Below are 16,304 nucleotides of genomic sequence, written 5' to 3'. Positions count from 1 at the left end.
AATATGATTTATTAAGTACTAATTTTATATTAGCTATTTCAGTTGCTTTAAATATTATGAATTTTGAAAAATCTCGTAAATTTAATATATATATTTTTTAAGTGTGCGTTATGTTTTGATATTGATAATTGATAATTTAGTTGAGTTGCAATATAACAAATCTAAAATTTAAATTTGCAGATATTAGCTTTTCCTACAGTAAAAATTTCTAACGAAACGCATCTGAAAAGAAAAAAACAAACAATAAATACGTTTATTAAAGTATTTTACATAAATAATTTAAATCAAAAAATTGAATAAAGAAAATTCAATTCGGATGACTTACATAGATTAACAGAAGAATTATTAAATTTACAATTGAAGAAAATCAAAATATAACAAAAAAAGAGAAAATAGTAAGCAAGTATTGTTTTAGCTTGACGTCTTATTTAACGTACATCAATATTTACAAAGAGATCACTGGTGCACTTAATCTAAGAATTAAAGGAAAATGAACAAATAACAACACTGACATAATAATTATAATTCTTTGTGGCCAAACGGCAACCTTGACTCTATTCATCTGTAGACAGAAATTCAATTCGTCTATTCATCTGCATGTTTTAAACCGAATAATCAAATATAAATATGCTTACCTATATCATTATTTAATGGTACACATGTCCATGTAAATTTACACATTTATAAAACGATAATGTTAGAATGATAAATCTTGTGTATTTATTCATGAACAATTATTAATTGAATTTATGCCTAGTTCTATTATCAGTATATTATTTAAAGTACATATATATTAAATGAGCAAGTGGAATACAATTATACTTTTAATTGAAAAATTATAACAAATAATTTATCTACGTGTTATTTAAAAATTTTAACTTAACAAACTATAAAAAATTTCCAAAAAGTAAAAAATTTATTTTTTGGAAAATAAAATATAATTACATAACTTATTCTTATTTATGTTTTTAATAATAGTCAATCAAGTTCAAACTTAACGAATATGTAGTAAAATAGAAATAATTAATTAAAAAATCTATTCATAAAAATAATGTAAATATGTAATTTTAGAGTAAAATCTATTTTACATAAATTATTTTCAACATTTAAATATTTAAATGATAATTATTTAAGTTTTCTAAAATTTATTACGCCTGACATTAATAATATAGTTAATTATAAACTGTTCTATGGGTAATCTAGGTAACAAGTGATTTTATCATTTATTTTACCACTTAGATACTTAGATTTTTGTTAATTAGAATTGTAATTTAATATGAACTCAATTTGATTTATAACAACTTTTACAGAAAATAAATAATTATATTTTATTGTACAACAATATCAACTATAAATATAAAGAACAATACTGTATAAATAATTAAAGAACAAATGCATTTAAAAATTTTGTTGTGCTCTCTCCTATATATAAAAAGATTAATAAATTTATCATAAATAAAAGTTTCCGTAAATGTTATATTTAAACAATTTAATTGTAGAGTCATATCAATTATATGATTATAAATAGGAGCGTCCTTATTATTTTGAGGTTAATATAAGTTTTAATTAATTTTAAATACATTTTAAATAGAAATACTAATTTCAATTCAAAATATATATAACTTGAATTTTATGAAGTCCGATAAAATATCTTATAAACTCATCAATTTTTTCTAGTCCAAGTAATAAATTGAATATTTTACTTTCATATTAAACAAATAAAAGAAAAACTAATTATAATTTTTTTTTAAGAATTAAAATCATTAATATAAAAATGTTGTTATGTTAGTATATAGTTACTATGCAGACATAAACAATGTTTGTATAACTATTTCGACATAACTATACATCTTAACACAATATTTTAAAGGAATATTACTTTTTGGAAATGAAATAATGATAAAAATATATAATATATTTTTACAGTAATTTATTTTTAATTGTTATACTTCTAGAATAATAGACAACAATAAATCGTCAAAACAATAGGATCTATTCTATGTTTCATAATCTTGTTCAATAGTTATGTATTCCTTCATAATTCATATTTATAAATGCGTGTTTTTTAAAATGTAATTAAGCATTTGCAAAAATGTATTTACAATTTATTTGAAAGATTAAAAGTCAAATATCAAAAACCGGAAGCTTTTCTTCGTAGCACTAAACTGATCACGTGACTTATATTAACTAACTGAAATGCTACAGGATCATAGAACTAAAAAGACGAGCTATTCTCTGATATAATATAATGTTCAACTCTTTACGATATTGAAACATTAATTTAATTGAATTTGTAGTTTTTAAATAGTAAAATATCATATCAATAAATAGAAATTTTTATTTACAACAAATGAAGTTAATTGGACCATCGATGAAAGTAGTATGAATATAATCGTTGCTTTAAAAAATATATGTAATTCTATATGAATAATTGTTTAAAAATGAAATTTTTAATTCAAATAGTCAATTTGAAAATTAATTGATTTAATACTGTTCGTTACTTATTGTTTCGTATTTATTGAAAACTACTTATTTTTATTATCTGTTAATTTAAAATATTTGTTTAATCTATTTACTATAATTTATGTTTTACTTATGATGTTAAAAATCAGTTTCTAATAATGATCCTTAAATATCAAATTGTGAAGATACATGATATGCAATTGGACTACTTAATATATTATACTATACATTATTAAAAACAATAAAATGTTCTAAATTCATTATTAAAATCACGACTTTGAAGTTTAAAACCATATATTTTAACAATTAATTGTTTATTATTGTAAATTCTTGAATTTATTTTATATAATTTTTATTTAATTTGTTAAATTAAATATTTATGTAATTCAATGCACAGTATAACCATAAAAAACTAATCAGTAAATAAACGCATAAAAAACATGCGATAAGTGGCGGTAGCTTTGAATTTAGCATCATACGTTATATCATTTTATCTTTCTATTTGATTGGAAAACAATGTACACAATATTATAAAGTAAATATTAAATAAGCAAATTTATTAGCTGCTCTATAGAAGTTTTAAACAAACTTTCATAAATAGAGATAGATAACATTTCAGTTCTTTTTCAACTTCAATTCCTTTACGCTATTGGTAAGGTAGGTAAAATATGTAATAAATGTTTCATTTAAATAAAAATTACAGCTTATAGTATTAATTTATAATGTATTGATTAAAATTATCGAACTAAATTTTATAAACAAAAAAAAATAACATGAAATCAATGTTTAGTTACTTTTATTTCTTACATTAATATAAAATATATAAAAATTTGAAAACATAATGGCATTTTTTTTAATGTGCATGTGTACACACGCATATATATTAGAGATGCATTACCATATGTTGAACCTTTGATAAGTTTACTCTAACATAACACTTTAAATTTACATATTTTTTAATAAATACAAAATAATTATATCATCTTTACGTAAACAAGACAAATTATAAATTCTCAATTTATAGCGATTATAAATAAGATATTAATTTTTTTATAATTTATCTTAACGAATTGAGCAACGACATTTTTTTTCTTCTTTTTTCTTTGGCATCGTTCGTTTTTCAAATCCTCCGATAGTCCGATCAAAGGTTTCCAATCGTACTTTAGTGGATATGCTTGTTTCAATGATTGTGAATCGAAGGTGTGATTAATCTACATAGTACAATTATTTTCTCAAAATTTATTAAAGTAGATTTAAGTTTTAATTTTCAAACATAAGTAAATATATATATATATATATATATATATATATATATATATTTAAATATTTATATCTATGCTGCAATTTAAAAAAATTATATCTATAAGATAAATTTTATCAAATACTTCAGTTTATATTATTACCAAATTTTTTACTGTGATTGAATCGTACTTAATGTACTAAATCATAAAGCAATATAGAATTTTATTTGTAATGGTTAGAAATATTTTTTGAAATATTCCTATAATTAAAATGAATAAATAAAAGTCTGATTATATTTAGAGAAACGAGTAACTACGTATATAAAGATATTCAAACAAATCAATTTTTATTCTTCTAACATTTATATTTAGAGACTTAAAAACAGTTTATGAAAACCTAAATACCATAATATATTAAAGATTATACATTAATTATTTATTTATTGCATAGTAATTGTATTCAGTAAGTACGAAAATTATTATAAAAAACTAGCAAAGTAAAATAGTAAATTTCAATAGTAAATTTCAATAGTAAATTTAATTTTAAAATGTTTATTGTGTTCTTGAACATAAAAATTACTATTTGAGGTGATGATCTCTATTGTGTCATTAAATTTTGAAAAAAGATAGAGAAGCATTAGTGGTACATGAAAAGCAAACTGGTCATTATCTGACAACTTAGTATTGTCAATTACTATATTACAACCACTCGAATTACCAATTAATTTTGACCAATGATAACTCGTAATTGTGAAGTTGCCTTTCTGTAAGCTATCGTCAAAGGAAGTCGTTCATTATCTAGCAACTTCCGTACTGTCGACCCAACAAACCTCGTGCCTTTTAGAAATCATGTCACAGCAACACCTATCCAATTAATTCTTACATTTTTTATAAACAATTCGTCGCTCAAAATACATTTCAAGTTTTTAAAATCAAATATCAGTTATATTGCTATTTGAATAACAATATATTTTAATGTTCTAGATATCAGGCTCCGACATCATAATTGGCTTACAATGATAAAATCCTCTTTGCGTATGATTTTAATATATTTTTAATACTTCTTGTACTTTTATATGCTTAAACTTCACATACTCATTATACTTATATTTAGATTATATTTACATAATATTTAATACTCGTATAGTTCATATATTCATTTTGTATGTTTATATGCATTTATATCCACAATATTCTAAAATTTTGTTAATTATGGAGGAAAGTATAGTATGCGAACATACTTATTCAATACCTAATAGTTTATATCTTTTATTTCTAATTGAACAGCATCAAGTTTTGTATAAGTATTTTTATTCTTAAAAATGACAAAAATAAAAATTTTGTTTTATATTAACATGAAGATTTTTATTAAAAAAACTTTTTTTACTTTTAAGTTTTACTAAGAAAATAATTTATAATAAATTTTATACAATATCAAACATAATATTTTATAAAAAAGTTTTAAAACATTTTATTTTTAATCAATATCTTTCATACCAAATGAACAGTATAATTGTTTTTTTAATAACATATTTTACTAAATAAAAAATTTCTTTATTAAAGCAATACTTTATATGAAACTAATACGTTGAAAATAAAATAACAATAACAGTTGAACATTCTAATAAACATAATCTAATTTAGAATATAATTTTATATCGGTCCTGATACAAGAGATAAACTTAGTTAATATATATTATAAAGAAAGTTATTTAAAAATATTTAATAAATTTATCAATCGAAAGTTAGATGTTACTGTTTTATAAAGACATAATCGTTATGCTATGAAGATCAGATCAAGTATCTCTGCGCTTGTTAAAATACAAGGCAAACACAGTGCAACACAGTCGACAGTGCAAGTGCGAGGTTGTGTCTCAACTTACAGTCAGTGTTAGGTGTCCAGTCGCCACTTCCTGGTCGATCCAATTTATGCTTCGGGGGAACATTACGAGCGCGTGCATATGTGCAACTAATGAGCCTCGACACAATTGGCGACTCTACGGGATCTCAACGATGCTTCCGTACTTCAGTCTCAGAGTTGCGTATGTCGCCGATAGCGTGCGACTGATGTACTTGAAAGCCTGGCTCCAACGTCACAATCATGTCATGGGCTCACAGGTCCGAAAAGATCGGCCTCAAGAAGATGGCTCATCACCACGGTCCCAGTAAGAAAGAACCACCTAAAGAAAGTCTTCTGCATTTCCACCCAGATGGTACTGAGGACGAGATCGATAAGGAGTGGGAGGAGTTCTCAAGACTCATGGAGAAGTTCAAGGAGAATCGAAAGAACAGGTAGACCGATTCGCGGCCACTCCTAAATTTTTCGGAAATAACGACTATTACGACAATCTGAGTTTATTAAAGCTGTCTACTGACGCAACCATTTTATACAAAGTTTAAGAGGTCTTGATTAACCTCTTCCTGCGTGAGCTATATTGTTCTACAAAATGTAATAACTATTTTAAATTTTTGGACAAGAACTTTATAAGTAAAAACAAAATAATCATTCAATAGCCCCATTAACATTTTACTTATTTCTTATTTCTTAATAAATATATGAAATATAATCATAGTTATTTTTTATTTATCGTTAAGATTTAAATAATATATTTATCAACTAATGAATTAAAATGCTTGTTAAACAAGCTTTATATGAGGTGACATAAATGAAAGAAGAGGTTAATGTGTTTGGGACTTTTTAGGTAATGTAATATTTTTGTCAATGAAAATATAAATATTGAAATTATAAACTGCGGGAAATATGAAAATCTTCAAAAAATTATAAAAAATATAAAAATACAGAAAATATATAGAATACACATTCAGTATAATAAAAGTAAATCGCTCGTAAGGTAATATGAAAAGTATAATCAATAACATTCTAATAAATTTAGTTTTAAAAAATTCAGAATTTAATACGAACTTTAAAATTAGGTTGATAAGTCAATATAAAGAAGATATACATTTAATTGTTTTACTTTAAACTATGAAATAATATAACATCTTAATTATTAAAAATTGAACATATTATTAGTTATTATTATGTCTTATTTGAAACTATTTACTATTGTATAAATCTAAATTAAATTAAGAGTTCAAAATTAAAATAATTAGTTTTTGTTTTAACAGTTTTTATATAAAAGTTTTTAATATGCTATTTTTTAATTTTGAGTAAGCTTAAATTTATTAATAGTGAGTATCCATATAATTTTATATAAATTAGACTATCAAATTTCATAGTTAGTATTAACCATTTTACAGTGTATATGATAATTGAGTAATTCTTATATAACTTTTACATTGTTTTGAAATCGATGTTAAGTTGTACTGCTGATGTTTGTATTTCATTATTGGGTCTTTTTATTTTTTCATTACTTAAATTATTAAAAAATTTTTATGTAATACAAAAATTAACATGTGCATACCTTTAACAGACCATCACAAGCATTCTACCCTTGTCCTCCATCTGTCGTCGATGATGAACAACAAGAATTCGATCCTTTCGATTCTCTCAACACTTATGTAAGGATCCTGTTTTAACATTTGTTTAAGTCAAACACTACTTTTATGCTTTATGAATTTTCTCTTAATATATTAATGTATAAACTAATTAGAGCACGAATATGTTTAAACTTTCATTAGGATCTTTAAAGAATTAAATCTTTCAAGTATATTATTTTTATTTTATCTTTAAATTTTACAAGAAATAGTTACTTTTATACGTATCTTTCTTTCGAGCTATAGAAAAAAATATAATTATACGTTATCATTACAAATTGAGTATAGTAATGTGTGTAATTAAGGCTAATATTATATAATAAAACAAAGTTGGAACATATATATTAATTATTTACATAATAATGCATACAATTATATTTTTAATAACAATACAAAATAAAACATTTTTACCCAAAATATTGAAAAAAAAACAATATTTGAAATTTATTCATTAATTAATTATATATATATTTTAAAAAATAATATCAAAATGATATTCAATTTCATATATGATAACATGGTTTCGAAACATACAGAAGTGTACAAAATAAGATTAATACCATAAAACAAATATTGATATATGCAAGTATTCTCATTATTTTATACTAATGCTGTTCTATTTCACTAAAAAGTTTCTTGACATCTCGACTTTTTAACTTGAGACAATTATAGTAAATGGTGAGAACATTAGACATATTAGAATGTATAGCATGTAAATATTTTGATCAGATCTAGATTCATAATTTTGGTATGTTTAATTAAAATATTTGATTAACAATTATTTGAAATGTATATACATAATGAAAAACGTATTAAAGATATTATTTTGAAACAGTATACAAATAATTTCAATGGAAACTTATATTTTATCATAATATAAAATCATTAAATATATATATATATATATATATATATATAATGTGTGTGTGGATGTATGTATGAATATAAATAATAAGTAAAATATTATAATAATTAATAAAATCAAATAATAGTCTTTATATTGTATATTTAGGCAACGGGGAATCATGAGCAATTAAAAATAATAACTAATGAAACCTAATACATTTAAAATTACTGTACTACTGTAAAGGGATTTTTTCTATTCATTGTCTCATTTGGTATCATTAAACATAATTATATATATATATGTGTTACGTATGAGTTTAATCCAAATTTTAGTGCATTCACATTGTATCAATAAATTTACAATTGCAGGACGAAAAATTGAAGTAATCGAGCACAATGAAAGAGCTTGAATAACCCATTCAAAACTGTCATATCTAGAGGGAAATTTGAATTAAAAAATTTCTATATGTTTCTCAAAAACAAAAATATGTATAGAATTATCATCACAGACTAATTTTCATTTAGTTAAAAATATTATACTGTGACATAATAACATTAATAAATATTATAACATTATACTGTGACGAAAATTTATAATAATTTATAATTCATAATATTGATATGAGAATATTATGAAAATGCTATAAAATTTTAATTATCAGCTAAAATATTAGCTGATTGATTGCGTTTTTATGTTTAATTGAAAAGAAGCTTTAGAAAACTTTTAAAAAATTCAATTATTGTTTTAAATTATTACTATATTCAACTAATGAAATAACAATAAATATAATTACGTTATAGTTATTAGTAAAGTAATTAGTATTTAAAAGTCAAATTATCACAAAAATAATGGAAATAACTATGAAACAATCATACTTTTGAAAATTCTGACTTTTAAAAAAAAATATTCGGAAGATACGGAATGAACATGCATCTATTTAACTATCAAAAATTTTCTCAGAACATGAAATTATACTATTATTAACTCATTATAACTCAATGCATCTTTGAATAATTACCTTAAAAAACTTATGAAACGTGCCTGATGTGCTCCGTGTGGAAATCACCGTTGGTCTTTTGTGCCAAATCGCTTATATATATCGCCGAGATTATAATATTAATCTGTTATTCAATTAGTTATACTCTAATTTATATTTTTAATAATTAGTTATACTTTTTACAATTAATTTTAATTACATATTTACATAAATCTTTCTATTTATACAATTTATTTTGTTTATATACCGAATAAAAATAAAGAAATATTTTATTTAAGTAACATTTTTTGTTTACATTTTATTTTCTCTGTATAATATTTTTAATTATTTAATTTTATTTATAAGAATCAGACTTTCATTTTTGATAATATAGACTTTCAAAATAATAATGAAGTACAATATTCTGCATTTTACATGATATTTTAATTCTATTTCTTTTTAATGCAAATCTTCTATTTTTTAAAAAAAAATGTTAATTTCTTTTACTGTTTAATAATTAAATAATAAAGTAACAAATTAAAAAATACGTATATTTATATTATGGATTAAGTTTATTTACTTAAATTGATCTTAATTCTTTCATTCATTTTATCAATTGAATTTTGTACAATAAATATTATTAATAAGATTATGTTTTCAATTTTTATTTAAACCATAAGATGAAAATATAATAAAAAAGTTCATCTAAATATATTTAAACTCAAACAGCAATTTTATATTTTTGAAAAAATTATTATATTTTATTATTATTATTATTATTATTATTATATTATTTATTATAATCAATTTATGAAAAAATATATAAAATTCTCTTTATAATAGAAGTTTTTTAACAGTTATAATTTATATTGAAATTATTACTTAATACAAGTAAAATATGGTAATAATAAGCTTCTTATATAAGTATGGTAATTCTGTATCTGAAATCAAAAAGCAATATATTTTTATTTTCAAAAATACGAAATTTCTTTTTTTAACCATACAAAATAATGCTATTATTAAATTTAATTAATTAAATAAAATACTAGTTAATACAGTTTAATAGAGTGTAATTAAATTGAATTAATAAAAATGTTGTTTTGTTACATCTTCTTAAATATTCATTAATTTTATAATAAAGAAGAAAAGATCCAGATAATAAAAAAATATATTTTATTAAATTGTATGAATTTATTGAGTAAGCGGTTGTAGAAAAAATAAATTAGCCAAATCAGATATTTTTTTAAGTAAATGGGTAAACTTTTGTATAAGAATAAAACTAAATATTAAATTTTAATATATTTCATAAGATTGACTTACGAAAAAATTACATTATTTTACGAGAAATTTTATATTTTATGACTAAATGTTTAATCAATATAATTTACACTTTGTATTTATTTTATAAACAATTTTGATGATTCATTTTCTGAGTATTTAATCATCTTTTGTATATAGAAGATTTTATACAAAATGTACATTTAAAAAAAAATACCTTAAAAAAATAATTAACATTAATTACTTTCTGTGTGGTAATGTTATTATTGTTATTAGTATTTTCATAATTATAATTATTCTTCTTTTTCTTCTAATTATTATTTTAACATATTATAGCATCTAAAACAATAGTTTATTTGATATTGGGTACAAAATAATAAGTTAAATATATAATATTAAAGAAATATTAATAATTATTTATAGACTTTAAGTACTTTAATACAAATTCAAAAAGTTCGATTTTAATAATAATTTTTATGAATTAACATAAAAGTTTTATACATTTTCAAAAATATGATTTAACATTTAGATATTCTACTCTTAATTTTATAACATTATAAAATTAAACTTTTAAATAAATAAAGATAAACACAATTAAAAGATATTCTGTAGTTACATTATGAAAAGTAAAAAAAACGTACATTAGAATTATAAATTTGTATGACTCAATAATGATTTCAATTTTAAATACTAAAATTACAAATATATTTTTCGTATTTAAAATGTAAAATATAGGCTTTAAATATTGGGAGTTAAATTTAAATAAAAAACAATACAATTATTATATTTAAATAGAAAGTCCAAAGCAACATAAAAAAAGATTCCGCATAATATTATACTCATAATGTAATCGTGTAAATTACATAAATTTACATCCTCTTCTTCTCATTATGAACGCTAATATCGAAGCTTATCTATATGACTTATTACAAATAAATACATTTCTTAATAACGGTTGCGATATATCGATGACAATTTTTTAATATTTGTACTAATATTTTGATATTCTTCTGTCACTTCTATCATAAGTCTAATGTAAATAATAAACACTTTTATATTCATCGATACAATTATCGAAGACCTAGATTATTAATTCTCGTTCTTAAATATACACTTCCCCCTTCTTCACTTTTTCTCTCTCTTTCTCTAAATCCAGATGTAGATTCAAGACCAGCTCTGATCGAGGGCAAAGTTTGATTTTAAGGGTGGGAGCGTGGGCGACTAAAAATACGGCTTTTCCGGGGCTTGCCAAAATACCGATAAACCACAGCTAGCCTCGCAGTACTTGTTGCTTGTAGATCACCGGCGTTTGACAGTCGCGAGAGAGATGCACAGCGATAAGGGTGGGCTGCAGCTGTGGGCACAGGACCCTTTTCTCCGAGGTGGACGGGCCCCAAAACAGAACAACGCTTCTTTGCCGGGGAGGTCCTTTATTGTGTGCAACGATTGATACGTTGTAAGTTTCGGGTGGTTAATTTTCTGATCTATGATGAGCAATTAAAACTATACAATTGCTTTAATATTTTCAATTCAAATAAATTATAACAAAATTAGATTTTCACGATATTTTTCAGCTATATTCGAACAAAAATCGATTTATCTTATATCTATAAATAGACATTCACAGTTTAGTGAAAATATAATTACTATATAATAAACATCAGATCCTCAATACATCTATTTATAGCGCATGTGCTCTGTTATTTATACAAATTTTATGCATGTTTCGAGAAATTTTTATACTTTTAAAAAGAATTTCTGCTTCTTAATTAATACTATTGTTTTATTATTTATTATTTATTACTTAAGCTTTTATATGGATACTAAAAAAATGTTATATCATATTTTAGTTTATAAAATTCATTATGTCCATAAAGTTACTTCTCGATAATATATGTTTTACCATGTTTTGCTTTCAAATATTACATTTAAGTTGTATTTTTATTTGTTTCAATTTTATTTGATAATAATTAGTATTTTGTTAAACATGCATAAATAGATGAAATTAAGATTGAATTTTTTTAATTTTGTAACAGAAATATTGTTTTAAACATTAATGTTTTAAACATTTAAACATAATACTAATTCTTAGAAGCTTTAGTGAATGAATGCATTTATAACTAACTCACTTTCCATAATTTCTCAATTATTTAAGGAATTAATAGAAATAATAAAGAATTTGTATGTAGGAGTTGAGAATGATGTTTAAATGATACGATTTTGGAAATAATCAAACCAGTACGAGAATAAAAAGATCGATGTTCCTGTTTTATTTCTTTTTACTTCAAAAATTGATTTATTTAATCACTTATGAATAATACTAAATTTTACATAATGAATTAATCAATTAAATTTCTTATAAATATTAAGAAAACTGTATGAAAATGTATATACATACATTTTCAATGCTAAATAATATTAAGAGGTTAAGCTGTAATTAATATCAATTAAAAACTTTTTAAGGAATTGGTAAAATGAAGCTGCTGCGTGCTGTTGCACTCGTAAAATAAACACATAAAAAAAAAACTGAAACTACTACACAAATATATTCTTAGTTTCTTTTTTCAAAAATATTAAAATTTTCAAAAACTATATTTGCATTTGCAAATTTTATTTAAAAGAAATTAAAAAAGCAATAAAAAGAATGAAAACAAGCAATAAAAAGATAGATTGTGGTATTATAGAAAAATCCAAAATACAATCAATACAATCAATTTTTAAATATTAATTCATATGGGAAATTAGATTTTCTGTATACAATCATTTTTGCGATTAAATTTCCTGTTTGAGAACTAATACACTTCAATAAACTTTTTTTTTAATTTTCTTTTCTTCCATTTTAACAAAAATAACGATATAAAATAATATCAAAAGAGTTTGAGTGCTAAAAATTATATTTAATATTATAAAAAGCTTGATTAATGTCTTCTTCGCGTTTTGCCTTGTTCGATAAAGAGAAAATTCTCATGGGTACAAGTTAATTGTATATGTGTATAAAGAATGCATGGTAGATGGTTGGTATGTGGAGATAAAAAAAAGGTAGCAAGAGACGAGGATGCAAGAGTAGTTAAACGATGTGGGTGCGCAGATGTATGGCCGCTATACGAAGGATCTCGGTGAATACGCAAAAGCGGAGGCGCGGAAGCTACGCCACGATAAATCCCCCAGTAAGACGATCGACAAGGTACGGACAGAAGAGTTCAACAAATCAAGGCATGGTCCGCTTTGTCGCAAATTTCTGACATTGCTGGCATTTGCATGGAAACACACGGGTGCAAGACTTGGCGAAGACTGGGTATTTCTCGCTCTTCTTGGAATCATAATGGCTCTCATCAGCTATGCCATGGATCGAGGCATATCCATGTGTAATAACGGTCAGTGCCTTATTTCTAATCCGGCTTTTTCTAATTGCACTAACATCAATAAAATTTGTCGCATTTTTCTAATAATTTATCCGAATGGTATAAACACAAAAAACTCATTTTAGACAAATATTTATAATACATTCATTACTATTATAATATTTTAATTTAATGTATTTATAAGTTCTATAAATTAAACAAACATGTCTAATGTAATAAAATAGATAATTTTGATAATATAATGATTAATCTTGATAATGTTTTCGTAATGTGAATCGATAAACAGTGATAGCTTAATATAATAATTAAATGAATTATACTTAAATCGAATATGTTAGTATAAGCAAAACTTGGTAAAATAGTAATTTACAATTTATCACAAATTTACATACAAAATTTAGTAATTTCAATTAAATTTTTTAATCATAATTAATTACTTTATTAATAATATTGACGTTAGTGTTTTGAAATTAATATTATAATATTAGAAAAATAATGTGAGTCACGTAAATAAAAATATTTTACAAAAATAACACTTGTTGAATTAATAGAAAACTTATAAATACGAATTTAACTTATCAGTACAAATTTTTTATAAATAAAACTCTTGAATTTTATTATGCATATAAAAAAATAATATCAAAATCTTATTATTTATAAAACTAAAAATCCATTTAAAAATGATGTTAAATAAATTTTATAAAAATATATATCTAAGAGTTTTCTCTATTTTATTGTACTATATTATGATATATACAATTTATAATATCGATAATTATTTATCGATTCATATAATTCATAAAATCATTTAATATTATATTTCATAGATATTTATTTATAAAATATTATTAATTCAACAAATAATTATATATTTATTAACAATAGCTATATTGTAATTTTAAAAAAGTAGTATTAAAAATACATACAAGTTAATGTTTATTATGTAAATCTTTACATTCTTGAATTTCTCAAACATATGTTTCATTTTAATATTTTACAGAGAATTTATTTATTTTAATGCACGGAAACAAATTTTAATAAATATATTTTAATTAACAGAAATACATGAAATTAAAATTATTTAATTATCTAATTTTAAAATTGAAATATTTATAAAAAGTGCATATTCTTTAATAATATAATAAATACAATAATAAATGTTTTTCAAAATATTAATTATTCAGAATATATTATTATTTATAAAAATATTTTTTAAACAATTATTTTAACTTTTTAAGAATAAATTTTTAGATTAAGTATTTTCATATAATTATTTAATATCAAATTTTACTCTTTAAATAAAAATATTATTTCTCTTAGTATTAGGACAGGTATTCCTCGAAGAATTTAACTTTTTAAAATGCTCAAATTTAAAAGCACTTTGTGCAATTAATTAGTTTTTGTAATTATTAAAGAAAATATAATTCCATTGAGAGATAAATCTATAAAGTAAAATATATAATTTATAATTAATATAAAAATAATAAATTAATCTAACAATTTATTTCAAATTATATAATAATATGCATCTTATCAATATTTTAAATATTAAGCTTAAATAGAAAATTCATATAAAATGAACTAATTATAAAAATTCTATAATTAATTTATTATTGAATAACCTATCTAAACAAGAAATGCCAACTTTATTAGATGAAAATTTCTAAATAATAAACACATTTGTATATCTTATACAAAATCAAGTATAAAAATGATTTATTATTATATAAAAGACTAGAGAATGTAATGAATATAAAATTTAATTTTAATGATATTCCTTTTGAATTATTATAATGTTTTAATAATAGATATTATATCTTCGAATTTGTAGTTTTCTAATTAAATTTCTAAATTTCAATGAAATAATCATGACTTTATATAAATAAAATCTTTTATCAATTAATGATTGCATACATGTTAATAAAAGTAATTTAAAAATTTTATTGTTTATATAGAATTTAAACTTTAAAATAAAAGAAACAAGTAATTAGTAAATTATTAACAATTGAATTAAAATTATGTATAAAAATCGCAATTCGTGATATACCGACTTTTAAGCATAATATTGAAAATAATCTATATTTTTTAAAGATGAGTAAAAACAATAAACCATACATTACATTACGCAGATTTATTTAATTTCAATGATATTACTAATTTAAAAAAAACTAAGTATAGTGATACTATTGATTAAAATTAAGCATTAGAAATATTCGTGGTTAAAATCATACAATTAAAGATAAAAATAGCTATACAAAGAAAGAACTTTTAAAACGAGAAAATAAGTACAAGTAAGTTTTATATTTATATTTAATAAGTTATTTACAATAAGTATTTGAATAAGTAAATAATTTTTAATTTGATATTGTAGAATAAATTTAAAAAAAACACTGATTGTATAGGTGAACATCGTCAAGGTAATCCTTATTTTGATATATAGTGTCAAATTCAGATTGTATTATCAATAGACAATGATTTAATTAAATAAATTTGATTGAAAATAGAAGCCGAGCACTATACAAACGATAAACCTTTTTTACTTCAAGGTCAAGACAATTTATTTTTCATTCTATCTAAACTCTAATAGAGAATATCAACCAATTTCTCGCTATAATCAATTAGCTTTAATCATCGTACTC

General features: G+C 21.7%; 1 protein-coding gene across 1 annotated transcript in view; it reads left to right on the top strand.

The window, feature by feature from the left end:
• The window catches only part of ClC-a (chloride channel protein 2), a 32,717-nt gene that overhangs the window by 8,631 nt on the left and 7,782 nt on the right, over positions 1-16,304 (top strand). The window contains exons 3-5 of the mRNA XM_011505165.1: positions 5,823-5,996; positions 7,139-7,226; positions 13,392-13,684. Of these exons, the coding sequence (XP_011503467.1) occupies positions 5,823-5,996; positions 7,139-7,226; positions 13,392-13,684 (555 nt within the window). The remainder of the gene's footprint in view (positions 1-5,822; positions 5,997-7,138; positions 7,227-13,391; positions 13,685-16,304) is intronic.

Source organism: Ceratosolen solmsi, unplaced genomic scaffold, assembly GCF_000503995.2.
Source record: "Ceratosolen solmsi marchali unplaced genomic scaffold, CerSol_1.0 scaffold9, whole genome shotgun sequence".
NCBI lineage: Eukaryota > Metazoa > Arthropoda > Insecta > Hymenoptera > Agaonidae > Ceratosolen > Ceratosolen solmsi.
Note: the sequence above shows the minus strand (reverse complement) of the source record. Positions and strands in the feature narration are given on the sequence as shown.